This window comes from Bombyx mandarina, chromosome 12, assembly GCF_030267445.1.
Source record: "Bombyx mandarina strain Sakado chromosome 12, ASM3026744v2".
Lineage (NCBI taxonomy): Eukaryota > Metazoa > Arthropoda > Insecta > Lepidoptera > Bombycidae > Bombyx > Bombyx mandarina.
The window spans coordinates 5287688-5308229 of NC_143219.1; the positions used below are offsets into that span (position 1 = coordinate 5287688).

The 20542-nt window shown below is 36.2% G+C and overlaps 1 protein-coding gene across 7 annotated transcripts in view; it reads right to left on the reverse strand.

The window, feature by feature from the left end:
- Positions 1-4095: 4095 nt before the first annotated feature.
- Positions 4096-20542, reverse strand: part of LOC114250564 (inaD-like protein) — a 108708-nt gene continuing 92261 nt past the window's right edge. For 4 of the 7 annotated variants that reach the window (XM_089731845.1, XM_089731846.1, XM_089731849.1 and 1 more), the window contains 6 exons: positions 16930-17078; positions 14166-14306; positions 12745-12981; positions 10986-11155; positions 10486-10641; positions 4096-9232 (listed from right to left, as the gene is read on the reverse strand). In XM_089731845.1, coding sequence (XP_089587971.1) covers positions 9125-9232; positions 10486-10641; positions 10986-11155; positions 12745-12981; positions 14166-14306; positions 16930-17078 — 961 coding nt within the window. In that variant the 3' untranslated portion in view covers positions 4096-9124. The remainder of the gene's footprint in view (positions 9233-10485; positions 10642-10985; positions 11156-12744; positions 12982-14165; positions 14307-16929; positions 17079-20542) is intronic. The other 3 variants (XM_089731847.1, XM_089731848.1, XM_089731851.1) reach the window with 1 other exon arrangement.

Genomic DNA, 20542 nt, shown 5'->3' on the forward strand with positions numbered 1-20542 from the left:
GCCGAGTTTCCCACTCTGCATTAGTTGTCGAAAGCATCCCCTTGCTTGCTTGTTCGATGCACGGTCTTTCTTTTCTTTCGTTACGTGAACGTTGAGTATAATGAGTTTATATTTTATATCATCTATACTAATATTAAAAAGCTGAAGAGTTTGTTTGTTTGAACGCGCTAATCTCAGGAACTACTGGTCCGATTTGGAAAATTCTTTCAGTGTCAGATAGCCTATTTATGGAGGAAGGCTATATAGGCTATATAACATCAGGCTAAGACTAATAAAAGCGGATCACCAATAAAAATATTTTCACTTTCTACGTAAGTGAAGAGGCGGGTAAAATTTAGCGTTATGCCAAAGTAATTATTCCACGTGGACGAAGTCGCGGGCAAAAGCTAGTCACAATATATATAAGTGACTTCTATAGATCTTCATGTACATATCATTATATTTGCTGTAAATCTCTCTTTAAAAATGATGTACTCTCAACTTTCTATGTAGATACATAAAAACGTTTGTTTGATTTAATATATAACATAGAAAATACGTTGATATGTTTTTTTAGGGCTTCAATTATTATTTGTCTTTATAATTTTAACTTAGGATTTGTAGAAAAAAATGTTTAAGGTTGTATCTTAGGACCAGGTATGTGTCCCGAAGTCACGTTTTTTTGTTTCCTTGAATGTTTATTCGTGCGAGGTTCATGTTAAAAACGCTAATTTTACTTGTTTTTCGTAAAAATTTTATTAACGAAAATTACAATCATTGACTATAAAATGATGATGATATAAGAATATAAAATAATCACTGATACTTAATCTTAATTTAGGCTTTATTAATAAATATACAGTTTTTGTCTCTAGATTTGTTATGCGTAAATCATACTTATATTCAAATTAAGAAAATTCAATTAGGTATACAACGAATTCATTTTTATTTTCAATTAGGTAGTTTTGTTCATAAATAGTAAGTTTTAATTTGCACAAAGTCAATAAATTTTCACAAAAGCGGCGTTAAGATTTCGAAAAAGACGAAAATGCCATTTGTATTGATCAAAATGCTATCATCTACGTAGGTTTATACAAGGTCTAATGTTAAATCTCAAATTTTGATGAATTACGGGTCTTTTGTCTGGCTAAAAGTAGCAGGTGTCGTGCCCGGGTACTCATAATGTTCATTACATGTATGTATTTCTGAGAAAAATCATGTCAATCCCTTGCTGTGTCACAGAAGAGGTTTTTACTGGTGGTAGGACCTCTTGTGAGTCCGCACGGGTAGGTACCACCACCCTGCCTATTTCTGCCGTGAAGCAGTAATGCGTTTCGGTTTGAAGGGTGGAGCAGCCGTTGTAACTATACTTGAGACCTTAGAACTTATATCTCAAGGTGGGTGGCGGCATTTACGTTCTAGATGTCTATGGGCTACGGTAACCACTTAACACCAGGTGGGCCGTGAGATCCTCCAGCCAACTAAGCAATAAAAAAAGCGACCCTTGTCAATGCTGTCACATTCTTATACTATTGTAGCGGAATTTTCAATTAGCAGCAATGCTAAGTAACGGATAGAAATTTGGTAGGCAAATTCCGATATGCCAAATGTTTTTTTTTCACAAAGTACTACTTTTTACAGTGAGTATTGTTTTTACGCGAAGTGCACCGGAGCAGATCGCGCTGGTCGTTGGTCGCGGCTCCGGCGACCGTGACCAACCATATGCCACAGCGCAAGACGGTTAGCATAATGTAGCGTTGCTCACAAATTGTACGTTTGTCAAACTGTAACGGAAATTACGGTCAGCGGTGTTAAAAGTACAACCTAATATTAAATGTAAAAAAAATAAAAAATAAAGAATTTCTTGGTTCATGTGATCACAAAATTGACTAGATCTGACATGACGATATCGAATGATCAAGTGCTGACAAATACTACATAGAGAACGAAATGTATTCCAAATCTTTAGCGATAAAACTAAGTTCGTTTTTTTAATTGTCTAGTCAATTTATTATTTTACAAGGTACATCAGTTATTTTTAATGAATTTGTGCTTTCGATTGAAACCTATATAATATTACTTCCTTGGTATAAACCAAGCCATGAATACCCATCCTGGGATATGAAATGGGAGTTTAATTTCCACAAACAACAGTTGTGAACGTATGGTTGCAACAACCAAACAATGTCCAATCGATCATTCGTATCAGTCTAATTACTGGTGGTTCTTGCCGCGAAGCAGTAATGCGATCCAATTTGAAGAGTTGGACAGACGTTATATTGGGCAATCGAGGTTTCGTGTCTCAAGGGGGGTGGCGGCGTTTACGTAGTGATGTCTGATCTCCGGTAACCATTGCTCAGATTTGAGCCCAGTTAACTCACCTACTAGCCCGGCGACGCTGACATGGTCTCTCTAGACCATCAGCTTAGGTAGGAAAAAAACCTAACCATTACATAGCAAGAGGGTCGTGAGCTCACACGTCGATAAAAACAAACAACGATGCCACGGACAGAAGACCGCTCAACTTCGGATAATCCCTGCACTTGTATGGCTTTGTGAAACCAAATAATGTTGTAATCGACTAGTTAGTACGAAACACTTTCAGTCTAGGTACAGTTATGAATGAATGATGACGCTGCGCGCAGGTCACGGATCGATGGTTTATCATCGATGCGGGAGCTGTTCGACTGTGATGTTACGGGGATTGATTTCAGGTTTTTACGTCACGTGTGCTTAGTGCGATTTTTTAACGTTCTTCGATAGCATAAAAGCTTACTCAAATTTGTATGGAGTTGGAAAGTTTGGCGCTAGGGGCGTTTTTTTTTTTTTTCCTACCTTAGCTGATATCCTTGGACTTTTTTTAATGCTCAGATGGGTGGGTGGACGAGCTCACGGCCCACCTGACGTCAAGGGGTCACCGGAGCCCATAGAAATCTACAACGTGAATGTCGTCACCCACCTTGAGCTATGAGTTCTAAGGACTCAGTATAGTTACAACGGCTGCCTGACCCTTCATACCGAAACGCATTACTGCTTCATGCCAGAAATATGCAGGGTGGTAAATTCTTATGAGATCATATGCATAACGATATCCTATGTCCTGTTTCCAGTTTTGCACCTATATAAAGTTGAACATTTCTGTAGACATTAGGTATACTGGCTTCCAGAGGCTCACCGCTCAGTGAGGTGAATTAAAAAAGACAATTGAAAATAATACAGTCGTCGTGGCCTAAAGGATAAGACGTCCGGTGCATTCGTATCGAGCGATGCACTGGTGTTCGAATCTCGCTGGCGGGTACCAATTTTTCTAATGAAATACGTACTCAGCAAATGTTCACGATTGACTTCCACGGTGAAGGAATAACATCGTGCAATAAAAATCAAACCCGCAAAATTATAATTTGCGTAATTACTGGTGGTAGGACCTCTTGTGAGTCCGCACGGGTAGGTACCACCGCCCCGTCTATTTCTGCCGTGAAGCAGTAATGCGTTTCGGTTTGAAGGGTGGGCAGCCGTTGTGACTATACTGAGACCTTAGAACTATATCTCAAGGTGTGTGGCGCATTTACGTTATAGATGTCTATGGGCTCCGGTAACCACTTTACACCAGGTGGGCTGTGAGCTCGTCCACACATCTCAGCAATAAAAAAAAATAAAAAAACAGAAAATTTTCTGATTATGTTCCACATAACTTCAATTGTATTTTAAATTATTTTTTCAAATAAGTTTTTGAAGTTATACTTCTTTAGGCGCGTTATGAAAAATTGATGAGAGTGAAATTTTACGATGCGCGCACCGTGACACAAAATTAACAGAATGAAGTTGCCAACTAAATCGCTCATTACAATACGACCGACGTAACTTGGCGAGTCTGAATAGAGCCGCAGGTGAACTTTCCGAACTGTACCGAGAATTACCGAATTTATACGATGTCAAGAAAAGGGATGTCCAATATGCGTGTTTGAGGATGTTGTTTAATCGATTTTTTTTCAAATTGATTAAAATTTAAATAAAAAAAGAAATAAATTTCATAAAAATAAAGTATAACTTCTTACGCGTACATAAGTACATGCATCCTTTTTATTTGGGTTATAGCAGAAAGTAAATAAAACAAAATTCAATAATCATATTTTTATTTGTATTAACTTGAATCATATTATACATTCCTTTAACATTTCATGTCAGTTTTATCGAATACTCAAACAAAATAATACACCGAAGATTCAAACAAATTCACATACAATAGTTTTATGAAAGAAAAAAAAATAAGCGTACATTCAGTTTCCTCATTAACCTGACGATGGACTCATCAAAAATATTTTTCAAATTTTGTGTTGAATATCTACATTAAAGCCTTCGTCAAACAGAACGCGTACTTAGCACGCGTCAGAGCGCTAAACTAACGCCGCGCTATGACGCCGAGATGTGTTGTAATACTACGGTAACATACCGTCAAACAGAGCGCCAGCGCTATGAGCGCTATAACTCAGTACGCGTTCTGTTTGACGAAGGCTTTAAGGAGTTAATCGAATTTGCTTTTGCTTTTTTTTTTTATACTTTCGTATATCTGTAACGAGTTCGGACTTTTTTACTAGGGACACATTTCGAAGTACACCTGTAGCTTTTACGTCGGTATTAAAACAATATTTCCAATACAGTAAAATGTAATCTATTTGAGCAATTTATTCAAAGTCCAGTTAATTCTCATAATAGAGCATTTCCAGTAATTCTAGCATTGATCACAGCAAATGAGAGATAAATTACATTTGAAGAAATTAAAGTGTCATAATTTTTAATATCATTGGTATATATTTAAAATCAATTATTAATCAATTCATTTTTTTCATTACTTGTCGAGAGCCGTAGTAAACAGTTTCCTGTAACTACATAGTGAATCTAAAGTATTTCATACTGAAGAAAATTACAATTATTAGCGAAGACGATATTATACTAATTGTTTTGATGATTTATAAATTGCGTATTTAATGCACAGTACTGCACCACTAATGGCGTGATGTGAAAAAGCCGTGGGTTCTGTAGTTTCTTTTCTGCATTGACCTTTCCAGAGAATTCCATGCAAAAGAAGTAATTTTTAATAAAAGCTAAAGGAAAACCTATATACAAACTTTGTTTATTTAATTAGTTCATTTAGGTCAAGAAATCAACTAATGATCGTTAGACTATCTGCTGGTAGTTTGTGACGCCAATAATTTCCAAAGATGTATAACAAGTCTTATTGCTGAATATTCCGGAAAGAAAAAACAGTACCTACAATTGTTTTCGTGAGGATCTTTCAACTTAGAATTTTTCAGTAAAAAGTGTACTTTTTTTTTTAGGGCGGGAAGAATTACTCATGGTTCGGAGGCCTTTTCAGATTCACCAGGATAAGTGGGTGAGCATGGGCTCAGCCGGCTCAGCCAAATGTGCCCCATTTCCATTATGCTCAATGAACCCACTATATTTAAATTGAAATAGGGAAAGCTGAGCCGATTATGTGTTACGCATCGCTAATATTATATTTAATAATTTTAAACGACTAAATACACGGCAAGAGACACGATCCTATTTACCTAACCTATAATGTATTTTAACACAGTTTTTTTAACTAACGCAATTCCATCACAATATTTTTAGAATATCAGTTGTTTGATTCGTTCAGGTTACTTTAATACGTAATATAATATTTTAATGATTTTATCTTAACAACTATATCTATTAGTTTTCGTTTATAATTCATTAAACTTTATTTGTCCATAAATCTTTCAAGTTTTTAACAATGAGGCGTCATATGAGAAAGTCAAATATGTAATGGCGACGTCTCTATGAATACTATTCAAAAAATTAAGAATATCACGTTTTGTACGTGTGTATTAATTAATATTTTCAAAAGCTAACTGTGTGTTCGTTACATAAATTTGACTAGAATTTATAAATTAGTGCCTACACAATAAAAAACATATTTGTTGTTTTTTTGTTGTTGTAAATAAACATGTATTTTTTAACATTATATAATTATCGTAGATTCTAAAAATATTTTTACAATTCGATTCGATAACCATACAAAAGCTGCTTTGTGAACTTAAGGCCGATCTAGATTTGTATCTTTGTGTGTTTACATTCCTATAATATTTACTCTAGTGCAGTAGACTGTTAGCGTCAAACGAAATTGTAACGTTAACGTTTCAATATACGTACCAATTCTTTACGGTATTTTTGGTCGCAGACGAATTTTCGTCTTAATTATATCTGACTAAAGTCTACTTTTCTATTACGATTTTTTTTTGTTTTTCTACTACTACTTATTTACGTACAGTCGACTGCAAAAGTGCAGGGTTCGTAGATAAAAAAAATCGTATGGAACTTACAATAAAAGGCATTTAGGTAAGGAGTTCAGTAAACATTTTCATTATTTAGAATGTAGCTTAGGTAGTTAGGTAAAAATGCAAATAGATTTAGGCCGGGTTACTTCCAACCGATCTAGTTCATTTTCGCTAACTTGGATTCTAGTGTTCACGGGAATATAGAACTTAAGGTACCCATACAATTCTACAGTTGAACGTACGTGGTATTCTAATGATTCAACAATCGATTTACAGCCCATTTTTCCTTAATCATCAGCAAATCTTTTCGATCTCATTCGCGATATTTTTAAAACCCGATTTACGAACAGCAGTGAAGTATATTCATTTTACACTATATACATGAATCATCGTGGAATGCTATATATTTTATGATTTTATAATAATATATTACAAAATAATACATAATACGAGTTAAGATTAGAAACGAGATAAAATTACATGGCAAAATTACATACAGGCCACAGAAAATGTTTCTTACAGGTTTCACCTTTTACTCTTCTAGAATTCCAGAGCTAAATGCCCGAAATTTAAATTCTACTTATAATCGATACATTTTATCTCCATACAGTATCAGTAATCGATTATCTACTAAAAAGTAAGAAGGGTGAAGTCGCTATGACTACTTTTTGTTTCCTCTATTTTAGTTTATTGTTGATAATAATTGAATATGCAATTTCGAAAAGGACACATTTCTGAAAATGTAAAATGTTCAGGAAATGAAAAAAAATGATTGTTTTCTAAAGCAGTGTAAAATTTAAAATATTAACTTTTGAGATATATTTCAGTGTTAATTAGCAATCAAAAATTACTGGAATTATTATAAAATGGGTGTAGGTAGCCCTCAAAACTACATGAATATGAAAAAACGTATTTGACAAAATATGCGACATGTGCCCTTTTCGAAATTGCATATTCAATTGAAGACAAGAGCGGATGAAGGTAATATGATACAATTTGTTCATTTTGAGAAAACGCCAACAAGCTTTTGTTAGTTGTACTTTTTCTTCGTACACAACTCCTTCATGACATGCAATTTCTAAAAATAGCCTTTAAGCCCGGAGTTTTAAGGTCTAATATGGTTTATAGGCACATAGCACCTTCATACAATGTAAAAACTCAAAAATCTTAAAAATTGTATTTAACCCCTTCATCCACTCATGTCTTCAATTGTAAAACTTATTACGAGTTCTATGAGATTTGCAAATAGAGATCAATTCCACAAGATTTCATATCGCAGTAAGTAACTACTCTTATAGTAATCGGCAAACTTCGTGAGCAAATGACCTTGACTGCGCAGAACCGAATTTTAGATCACTTTGGTGGTGAGGGTGAGGCGCGACGGCAGGGGAAATCGTATCGAGCGCGTTATTGGTAGATCAGTCGAACCCTGCGTCCCGCACTGCGCCCTCATTCCGCTTGCTCCCAAAAGTACGCTTGCGTACAGTGGAAAGTCTATCGTTATTAATCGTTAAGTTATTTGTTATAATTGCTTGTGGACTTTGTTGCCATTGCTATTTGTTGAGTGTTTGTTGATTTTTTATAAAACATACACTATGCCGTGACAAACTGGTGTAGTACTTAAAAGAAAGGGTAGAAAATTTGTGTACGACGTATATTGCTTCTTTATAAAACATGGGAAGAATGATATGGAAAAATTAAAACAGACTTCGGAAGCAACAAAAACATCAGTGAGTACTGTTAGGTGCATTATTAACGAAGCTAAAGGCTCTGGCTTGCTCGCCGTGTTTCGGACTCCGGGTAAGAAAAGATCAGGGAAGAAGAAAGTTACCGGAATGGATAGTTTCGTTCAATCTGTAATAAAAAGATGTAATCATAATAACTACATAACAAGCAGCGAAACTCCGTACCGTAGAAAGGATTCGGAAAAATTTAAAGAAGATATAAATTTTAATGGCTCGGAATTAAGCTTACGACGGATTATGAAAGAGCTAGGCTTCAGATGGAAAAAAAGAACAGAAAATAATCGGAAGCTGGTAAATGAAAAAAGTAACATTCGATTACTACGAATCGAATATCTTCAAAAAATAATTAATTATAGACAAAAAAGAAGACCGAATCGACAGAGTTGTAAACTACGCCGATGAGCCCTATGTCGACTCATCACGATGATAGCGACTCGGGTGATGAAAACAGTGATGATGATGATGGTCAAGATTATGATAACGAAAAAAACATTACAAATACCAGCTTCGCTTCAACTGAACCAAGACCTGGCAACAGCTCTAGTTTTGACTTAATAGAAGGAATATCTATTTTACCCCAAGATTAAATTATTACAATTATTAACCTATATGTTTTGTTGATGTTCTAATAAATATATAAATAAATACATATGTTGATTTTAATAATTTAATAGCATTATGACGCAGAGTAAGTAATGTTTTTGCACGTGAGTGTACCATGCGCAAACTTACCCCCACTACGTCGACAAATGCTCAAGAAGTTTGCCGGTTATTATAATAATAATTTAATTATTTTGTTGTTCTTATTATATTACCTTCAATACATACTTTTTTTAGGAACTGTCAGTGTAGTTCTCATATATTTTTATTTAATATTATACTTTAAATTTTCAACACTGTTTTGATACGTATTTGCATTAGTTATGGTGAATTTTAGTAATAACTGCCCTGATTAACTTAGGACAGACTATTTAGAATGTATCGATAATGTTTGCTAGTTTTTATAAAGATTTTCAGAAAAATGTGTGAGTTTCCCATTCCAAGAAGTTTTCCTAATTTGCAATAAAAAGTCAACCAATATTACGGGTTAGGCGGCCGCAAAACTGTAATGCAGATAGATCCCCGGAGGATTCTCAGCAAATCGATTACTTCCGGCGTTTTCATTGATGTAACGTTTTCATCGTTAACCTGAAATAAAAAAAAAGAATTATATTTTAAATAAATAAATAAATAAATAAATCGTAGGAAGGAGACACATCTATTATTCTCATCACCGGTCTCTAGTCGTAGTCTGTTCATCTATTCTCCTATATATTTTCTTCTGTATTTCCCCCTAATTCTGATAGTAGCGCGTATCGATATACCGTTCCGACTTGGAGGGCAAGCCATCAGGTATGGTCGTTTGTATTACTGTATTAACTACAAAGGATACTTCGATTTAATATATCCTCAATATAATTTACAATCTTAGTATTAAAATTAGAAATGTTTAAATTAAAATTATCAATATCAAACCGGTTTTAAACGTCTATTGAGACTCCGAGCAACAATTATATACATGTTTATGAAATACTATTTTCATTTTAAAAATATATTACGGGTTGTACAAGATAATGAAAATCAATTTACAACCACTTTTTGCTAAGTCCATTCAATTTTACGTGTAAATACTTTTTGTAATTCACTTGTACATGTTACCTGTGTACACACTGCACTAATGTTGCACAATACGTCACCTACATAACTATAGATAAACTACTATTACGCATGTCGGTGACGCGAATCCACAATACTTCACCCATCCAAAAAGCATCTAACGCGCACAGCATGCTGTTAGATATAACGATGTGCTATGCGTCTATACGTAACATTAGCATGTTGGTGACGCAAACCCATAAGGTTTCCCCTATCTTTTTTTCCTAGCCTCTCAAGGCTATATCAACTTCACCCTAACGTGAAGGTGAGCTCACGGAGCTCAAACCATAGGTGTTGCTAGCACTGGCCTTAGCAAGAGCAGTGCTTCGTAGAATCTACCACCGGATCGGAAACGCGACCCACTGAGAAGATCCGCCGAGAAGTTCAGTGGGCTGTGCCTATGGGCTAATTTACTCGTCGCTTGCGACCAAGGGCGAGGACGGTGACTGGTGCTTGAGGTACCTAAAAGCGCTGTTAATGGATCGGGGGATCCGTAATGACGTGTATCCCCTATCAAAATGTACTTAACGCGGCTAAAGTGTTCACTTCAAAAACAATAATAACATTAGTGTGCTTATTGCGAGTTTTTTAACGTTCTCGTTAGCGTAAAAGTTAGCCCAATTTTGTATGCAGTTGTAACAGCGCCCCTAGCGGCAAACGTAGGCAAACGATCATAGCCCATACAAATATGAGCTAACTTTTACGCTATCGAGAACGTTAAAAAGCTCGCACTAAGCAGAATGTACCTGTAATATAACGTCTCCACGCTGAAGGCGGCCGTCCCTGGCGGCCACGCTGTCGTTGTAAACAGCGGAGATGTAGCTCTGTCCGGATTCAGGATGACTCTGCACGCTGAAGCCGAGTCTACTGTTCCAGCCTCGGTTCAGTTCTACAGTCACTATCTGAAATATTTTTATAGTAATCGTTTATTATTACAGTTCGTTTTTAATTATTTTCGTATTTATTGTAGATTTATCAGAGGAGAATTTTGTCAATTTTGAGGATTCGACCCGGCCAGTATTAAGCGGACGCCGGAGATCATAAAAAGTTTGAATTAATGTCTTTGATGTATGCAGACGCGTTCACGGTATAGTATAATAATGTTCTGATATGACCAATTGTTTAATATGAATTGAGACACAAGCTAAATATCTATTAAAGATAAAATAACGAAAATGATTTTATGTTAAACTTACGATTATATGCAACAACTAAATAGTATCACGTGTGGTGTTTATGTACTTACCGTGGGTTCTGTGTTTGTGACGTCATTTGTGGTCTCGGGTTTTACGTTTTCTTTTTGGGCAGCATCGATTACAATCGGAGGTTTGCGTTGATTTTGAATTGAGTCTGTCTTCACTTTCCTCTCGTTATCAGGCGAGAGCGCCACGCCTTTCCATTTATGTAGTCCTTTTCCTGAAATTTCAGGATAAACAGTGACAAATTTATCGAAAAAATTTAATATAGGGCGAGCGTGAATGTTTCGCTGTGACTTAAGTTGTCCATGGACCCCGGTAAATGCTCAATTGTAGACTTGACTGTCCGTCAATACTTTACTCATAACTTTTAACAATAATCTATTTTTATTTTTATTCCTAATTTCCGACCCTTACTTTTGGGTTATAGATATTTTATGGCTATTTATTTATTAACTTAGAAACATTACCTAATGAAGTTATTGCATGATCTTAATATTTCTAGTTTTTGCTTGATTGGAAGAATACAGAATTTGGTCCAAACAGTATGTTGTGATCACCGTTATCAATTTTGTAAGAACTCAAAATCTCCTCGCGGCTGTCATCCGAGTGTCTTCGCAGAGTCCTTGAATAGTTCGGTCACATTGCAAGGAAGGTCGATACGTTCTCGAGAGATTCATCGTGACCGGTAAAGTAGATGGGGAAAAGGCCTCGGGGGCGCAGCCCAATACGTTGGTCCGACCAAATCCGCACCGCTCTTGATTTTACATTCCACAACGCCCTCCACATCGGCAGAGACAAGAATAGACGGAGAAAGATCGTGCGTGAGAAAGTGATACAGAAGGGTGGTCACGACCCTCAGCAGTGAGGAATACGACGCTAGGAGGATGAGATCGCAAGTAGCCCGAGATTTAATCCTCCCGAATGAATTTACGTGAGCAAAGAACGAATTCCTTTACGTCTCGCCTACGTTTTTCCTTGGGTTAATTTGTTCAGTTCTACAAAAAGTTTCAGTTTAACTGTAAATAATTGTTGCCCTTAAACTTCGTGGCGTATTTCCTATTAATGCACAATATACTTAGGTTCGATTTTTGTTACAAATTCGTTCTTTAGTGTCTAGTGTCTGTGTCTAGTACCCCGTGAATGTTTACGGTCTTATAGTACTTTATGATTGTTGCATACATTAATTATTTAGCTTTCGCGGTGTGAGGGAGTGGTGTAACTGTTGCCGTAACAAAACCTAAGCGCAGCTGATAAGCGAACTATAATCCTCCTGCATCTTGATAGTGCGTAGACTTCGCGAACTAAGATTCTTTCCTGCGCGATGATCACAGTATACACAAATATACATATAGGTACGTGACAGGGAACAAGTTCCAAGTGCAAAACAACTGAACCTTCAATTCGATGGAGAATCGAGCACTGTCGTAGTGGTTAGTATAGAACATTTGATATAGTCGCAGCTGAGTATGGTCGGTCGGACTTACCACCGAGGTCCTACCACCAGTAACCTTTACTGGTGGTAGGACCTCTTGTGAGTCCGCGCGGGTGGGTACCACCACCCTGCCTATTTCTGCCGTGAAGCAGTAATGCGTTTCGGTTTGAAGGGTGGGGCAGCCGCTGTAACTATACTTGAGACCCTAGAACTTATATCTCAAGGTGGGTGGCGCATTTACGTCGTAAATGTCTATGGGCTCCAGTAACCACTTAGCACCAAGTGGGCTGTGAGCTCATCCACCCATCTAGCAATAAAAAAAAAGCATATTACAAATAAATTTAATAATTCATTTCTAATAAATGAAAGCTCACCATCGTCGTTAAGACCTTCGCTAGTCACGGTGTCTGCGCCGTGTAGTACAGCGCTCTGGTAGGCGGGATTGGTGTGTTGGAATCGCGCTTCTTCCGAGATGACGGGCATCGAAACCGGCTCGAGTGATTCCGCTGGGAACTCCGCGTACCTTTGCTTGCTCATGTTCTCCTGGTACAAGTTGGGTGCGTCCAATGTATCGTTGTCTAAGTTGTTCAATTCGTAGCCATGTGGGGGAACTGAAATATTTTGGAGTAAGTAAGTCAATAAATGCGTCTAATTTCATATTAAAAACTTTGCGTTAAGGAATCAATTTTAAAACAAAGTTTACCATTAGTTATCGATGCGACTGCATACATGAAATTGCAAAAATAATTAAAATCGGCTACAGAAATTTCAATATTAATAAATAAAGGTTGTCGTGAAAATCATTCTTAAGATTTATTTAAGCTATATAAAATATGACGTGCAAACAGATCTGATAATGTGCGAAATGATTTCCTTCGCTCATCGTCTATCGGTATTATAATAGCAAAGGATTGATCTGATTAAGTCGTTACAAAAACGTGAAGTAGGATTATAGAACATGGAACACGATCGAAATAAATACACGAAGAACAAGAGCAGTTTGTTTCAGAATCGCTAGAATTTGCGGGTAGTCTCGAAAAGTGACTTGTGATTGATGAACGCAAGCATTGGTGCACAGTTGCATACAAGACAAAGAACCGTGTCGCAGAGTAAACCCAAGACGGTCGTAAAGCGAAAGATGTGTTCGTGTGTGTGTGTGTGCCTCGAATCCGACAGGTCAAATAACTGTTTGGGATTGTGAAGCGATGCTGTCGATAATGCTGGGGCTACATTGGCGGGCGAAGATTCGTGTCGCATTGACGCGCTAAAAACAACGTGTACGGGCATACGCAATGTTTTTGTGTACATTAAGGCGGGCTAAGATTCGTGTCGCGTTGACGCGATTTAGTATAGAACCGCATCGATATTCAGATGGGATAAATAGTACGACATCAATGAATTCGTTTTCTTCTTCATTTCTTCTACTGTACTAAACCAACTGAGATTATTGTTAATTCTTACCCCCGCATCATACACCAAATCTTTCTTTTTGTGGTGGAGGTTACTAGGATTCCATACAATTCATTGAATTTCAACACTTTTTTGTTACTCGACTCTATGATGTACAAGAAAATAAGCACGTTCGTACCGCATCAAGGTCTGGACGACACTGAAGTGACGTAGGTGTAGCCACCCAAGCGAATATTGTCGCGACAAATCCCTTTGATACGCGCGCCAGTTTACCGACAGTGCCCCGATAGTACATCGTCTTCGCCCATCGTGATAACACGAATATTCGCCGTAGCCCGCTAATGTAGCCCCAGCATAAGAGTGCAGGCGGCCCGCAGAGTCTCACCTGTCAGGCTCAACTTTTGCTTTCTACAAGTGTGCGGAGCGGCGGCGACCGGACCTGTGTTTGATCGCCCCGAATCCTGTATCGTGCTTACTGTGCATTTCGTATTCTGTGTCTCTACCTTTAGGTTGGCACTCGGCGCATCTGCGTGGAACACTACATCGCTTAGTGTGTGCGTGTTTAATGTGCAGTCTGTCGGTACATACGCTAGAACTTGCCAAACCTACATCACTTAGATTTTAAACGTATGTGATATTGTCGATTTGTAATCATCGTTTGTTTTTTTTGGTAGCGCAAATCTGACTTGAACGAATGTTAGGCGGTAACTTAAAGCCAGTACGGCAATGAGAACGCCGTATCCTCAGCTTTTTGTTCAGCAATTTAATTAAATAACGTGTTTCAACCAATTGCCCAAAAAAGGCACGCTTCAAGGAACGAATGTATTTTTTGCGACAGAGATGCAATGCGTTATTGATTTTTAATAGGGTAGAGTGTAGACCTAATATGGTCTATCATTGAAATCATTAGATGTTGTAATGGAAATAATAATAATAACGGAGGACAAGTCGACCACGGATAATATAAACGGAGGACAAGTCGACCGCGGTGATATACCTTTAAACAGTAACATATGTATATAGATATTTAACGCAGACAAAGAGCAAACAAACCTATTCATCACACGAATATTTACCCGATATAGGACGCTTGGTCCACGTTTCAGGGAACTAATTACTGTACCAGCATTGAGTCAATCAATGCCGTCCGCAATTGAAAATTAGAGTTTTGAGACCAGTTTTGATTTCCACTGGAAATACACGTGCCCTACCCTTCAAAGGCTTCGTCATAGATTCACAATAAGCCACGAGTACCCAAGTAAAATGTCGACAATCAGAAAAAAAGTCCTTGTTTGGATGATGGATAATATTAGATAGGTGGTCCACTCCTAAGTGGAGTCATATACCAATATTTTCGTTCGTAAATTTCGTTAGTAACTAAATAAATAAACTATTAAGTATTATTAAAGTTTTGTTGTTTTGGGTTTTAATGAAAAATATCGATAGTAAATCGTTCATTTGGTTCAGTTTTCGAACGTATTTGTGCAGAAAATTGTCTATTCGTGTCGAATGAGCGATGGACATAAATACGCGGCATAAACGCGATATATGCATTATTAAAGTGGATCAGCTAATGAGCTCTCTCTACGATACAATCGATTATTTGAATTCTTTTTATTGTTCTCATTTCAGGCTAAATAGCGGTGAATTGTAGAATCTGTTTTTGTATTGTTCTCGTGAATTATTATCTGATTATGTTCATCATATTTTGAAGTCGTCGTGGCCTAAAGGATAAAACGTCCGGTGTATTCGTATGTAGCTATGCACCGGTGTTCGAATCCCGCAGGCGGGTACCAATTTTTCTAATGAAATACGTACTCGACAAATGTTCACGATTGACTTCCACGGTGAAGGAATAACATGGTGTAATAAAAATCAAACCCGCAAAATTATAATTTGCGTAATCACTGGTGGTAGGACCTCTTGGGAGTCCGCACGGGTAGGTACTACCACTCCGTCTATTTCCGCCGTGAAGCAGTAATGCGTTTCGGTTCGAAAGGTGGGGTAGCCGTTGTAACTATACTGAGACCTCAGAACTTATATCTCAAGGTGGGTGGCGCGTTTACGTTGTAGATGTCTATGGGCTCCAGTAACCACTTAACATCAGGTGGGCTGTGAGCTCGTCCATCCATCAAAGCAATAAAAAAAATTATATATATTTGTCATTAAGAAATCCTATAACATTAATGCTTCCCTAATAATTATATTATATAAAGACATATTATTGTTGGATCAAACAATTTTGCGGTATTAAATCACATCTATTTCATTGTGAATGTTGGCCTTAAGAAAGGTAGGGACAACAAAAAAAAATTACGTAACTAAAAAAAATGTCTTTGTCAATTATTATTTTACTAGCGGTCCCCCATTAGCCGAAATTCGACTATAATTAATTGAAATTATAAGTTTGAAAACTATTAAGTTTCTATTATCAAGGACTGTTATACTTCTATAATCACAGTTTTCGCCAAGACTACACGATATACAAATAATATGAAAGAGAAACGATATTAATATATTCTCAATTTGACCACAGCCTTTAAACAATAACAAAAGTTTGACAATAAACACAGAGTATATAGGTACATATTATGATAATGTGTTCTATCAAATACATGGTGTGTATGTAGGTAATGTTTTTTTTATTGATATAATGTATTTTTTAGGTTATTTAAAAAAAACTAGCATTCTTCACTCCTTTTCTATATTCTCTACTAGCGACCCGCCCGCCCTCGCTGCGCTTCGGAAATATTACATTTTGTGGGGGGTGACGCCGCGGGGCGAAGCTAGTCTAAAAAAGTTGCATAATTCCTCCTTATATCATTACCTACCTACCTATCAGCTACCTATCAGCGAAAGACTCGTCAAAATCGGTCGTTCCAGAATTAGCCGGAACAAACAGACAAGACAGGCAAAAAATGTTATATTGGTGCATGTATCGTATAGATATTCATATGTATGTAGTAAAAAGCGGTTGTTTCAATATTACAAACAGACACTCCAATTTTATTTATATGTATAGATAAGTGTGGGAAATATCATACTTCTTCGAAGGCGCAATTTTCGTTTTGCTTCACGTATTAATAATATATAGATCAAATTAAACTCTTGTACATATATAAATAATACGATTTCTGTGTAATTTTTACCTGCAGTTATAGGTTGTTCATAATGGTTGTTGTCCTTGGTTAGTTTTCTGAATTTCCTTGGAGACAGGCACGGCGACCGCGAGCCGTCCGCCGTGTCGGGAGTCAGACGACGCGCGGCAAGGTCGCACAGCATTGTTACCGCTTCAGGCCTGCGGAAAGTTCAATGCATTTTAAGTTTTAATATTAGAGGTTAAGGTATGAAATTGCCGATTTGTATTGAAAAATTGAGATTCGTTTTTTTTTTTCATTTAAAATATTTATTTAATCAATAATAATAATAATAATAATAATAATAAAGCCTTTTTATTTCTGGTAAATTTACATAACTTAAAATCTATCTATGTGTTAGTTAATTAGTGGATTTAAATATTACATAATTTTTAATATAGTTTTTATCACTTACTTAATATAATTAGTATGTTTAGTTAACATTATATAGTTATGTTTACTTAATATTATGTAGTTATTTAATCTACCGGAACCCCAGATTGGGTGAAGGCCTCCTCCAGTGATGACCATTATTCCTTAGTTTATATTTATCTATGGTATTTTTTTTTTTTCTCTATTGATGACTTCATTGGAGGGTTTTGGTCGTATTCTTCCACGGTGACCAACCGGGTTGGAAGATTTTTTTTTTTTTTTTTTTATATGTTATTTTGTAAAATTGTGGCATTTTTGTGGTTGGAGGGGCTTAGTTGCTATATATTCTCGCTGTTACTTTCTTGGTTGTTGTTAGTTTTCATTGTATTTTTGTTGACCAAGAAGTTGAGCATGCTAGGTTTTATGACTCCTTCTGTGATACTATTTGACCTAGTGACTGTCTTGCCAATCTGTTTTATCTTGTTTTTTTTACTAGCCTGAGTATGCTTGTCCATATCGATTTGTGAGGTATTGTCTGGAGATGACCGGTATTTTCTTTTACTTTGGTATTTTGATACAATTAGTTTATCATATTTGAGTATAGCTGTATTTCCATTTTCTCTCTCTAATTTCAGTTGTTCCTGTAGTGCCTTTCTTTTTTCAAGTACATATTGGGGAAAGTCTTCTTTCATATAGTACTGTGTATCTTTCAGCGCTCTTTTTTGTTTAAATATTTCGATTTTTATTCCTAGTGTAGTGAAAGTTACAACAGTTGGACGTGGTCTCTCTTGTTTCTTTCCCAGTCTTTTTATCTCCTGAATGTCTCTGTAGTTCAGTTTGATAGAGAAATATTGCTCAATCCATTTAATTATATTTTCTTCGAAACTCTTGTATGATGTTTCGTTTTCCTCGATACCGAAAAATACTAAGTTTCTTACTCTTGTTTGTTTTTCCAGGTAATAAATTCTTTTTTCTTGATTTTCCACTTTTTCTTTCATTTCTCCAAGTTTTCCTTCCCAGGCCAAAAATTTCTCCTCAAATATACTAGTAATATTTTGTGTAACTTTTTCCGTAACATTTTTTCCAGTTTCTCTAATTTCAATTCTTTGTTCTTCTAGTTCTTTTTTTATTGAAATTAGCGTGTTTAAAATTTCTTCCATCGTTATGGTTTGTTATGATGCAAGTGATGTCCTCTAGCGGTGCGTGTTTGTTTTAGTTAGCGCTTGACTTGACGTCGATGAGTGTGACGTGGTGATTAGCTTCTGTTGTAATAGATGGCGCGTGGGATGTTACACTGATTGGAACTATGATGATTTGCAAAACAACAATCTTATCGATTATCATATGATCGTTTGCACTTGTTTTGTTTTTCACTTTGATCTGCTAATTTCACTATTACTCACACAAGTGGGTTCTGGCTTGAGGTGTTGTGTCTCAAAAGATGCATAAATGCTCTCAGAAGGCCTTGGGGATCAAAACTTTGTAGATAGTTTGCACAATGTTTGATTCAAGTTTTTATGAGTTTGATATTTGTGTTTCCACTGTATTTTATCTTCACCAGCTCACTTAGCACTAAGTCTCTGTACACACTTATATAATGTATCTCAAGTCACTTTTTAGATTAAATTTTCGTTAATTTTTATCGGAGTCGATGTTGAGCGTGCCACGGTCTATCTACCCTCCTTTAATTTATTTAATCAATATATCTATCATTATTATCTATACATTGCTGCCATCTAATAGGAAGGTCATTTATGCCTTTGCTATAGAACTCTGGTGATCTAGATTCTACAAACTGTAAAGAACCCACTTTAATTTTCTTATTTTTATTGCTTAGATGGGTGGACGAGCTCACAGCTCCCTGGTGTTAAGTGATTACTGGAGCCCATAAACATCTACAACGTAAACGCGCCTCCCGCCCTGAGATATAAGTTCTAAGGTCTCAAGTATAGTTACAACGGCTGCCCCAACCTTCACACCGAAACGCATTACTGTTTGTTTCACGGCAGAAATAAGCATGGTGGTGGTACCTACCCGCGCGGACTCACAAGAGGTCCTACCACCAGTAATCACATGTCATCACATGTCACAATTCGATCCAATATTCCTTTATTTCTGTATCGAGTCAACAAAGCACATAAGTTTCAACACTCGTTTCTTTCTGCAGATCAGTCATATCATGAGGCACCCATTTTTTAATATTTATTTTATTTTATTGATTTAACGCAAATGAGTCAATATTGTTGGTAAGGAAACGGCTTAAATCATGAAGGTTCTATGTCAATTGGAAGTACCTATTACAATAGAACAGCAATTTCATACTTTAACCCCAATTGTAATAAGGCGTAGTTTCCTTTAAAAGTTAAATCGAAAACGAATTTATAGTTTCGTTCAAAGCATCTTGCATAATATTCTGTATGATTTGATTAGAAGAATACGCAAATACGTCATGAAATTGGGTAGGTCGTATTAATTTTCCAATTCTTACAGTAGCTTGACAATTCGAGGCCTATAATATTCTCCAAAAAAATTGATGCGTGTCACGTCACTACTCATAAAATTATAGTGTTTTTTAAGATATTTAAATCACACTGAGATAATAATATGTCATTTCCGACATGTGGGCGAAGGAATTGAGGAAAAGGGAAATATTCGGTATAGAAGATTAGTGTTTTCCTTCATTTTATATATTTCATTTTAGGCAGAACAGATTGAAGTTTTGTATAGATAAATACATATTTGAAAACCTAGTCTGAATTGTCTTTGTACTACAAACGAGCTAGTGTGGTGCGTTTAAGTAATGCTATTCGGTAAAATATTTCATGTTCTTTATATAATCGAAATTTCTAGTTTGAAAATACGAAAAAATACATAAAATACATTAATAAAAGTTAAAGAAATTCCCCCAAGCAGATAAACGTTTTGTGATTAATTTTGGGGAATTAAATTAATTTTAACACAGATTCGTACAGCCAATACAGCTTATATTCCCTTTTGATAAAAACAGAATCAAAAGATTGGTAAATTAATTAAAATTTAATAACGCTACCGTGAGTTTCCGTGTAAATTCTAAAGGTAATGTAATAATTAGGTAGAATTTACACAACTTGGCTGGCAACATAATTCAGAACTTAATGTACACGTCGCTATATTTCCAACAACAAAGTTTCAACTCTATGCTAATTGGTGTTTCTAGTTGTTTGTCTAATGTAGAAAAGGTGTATGTGGCATGTTATGTACGACAAAACTTTTA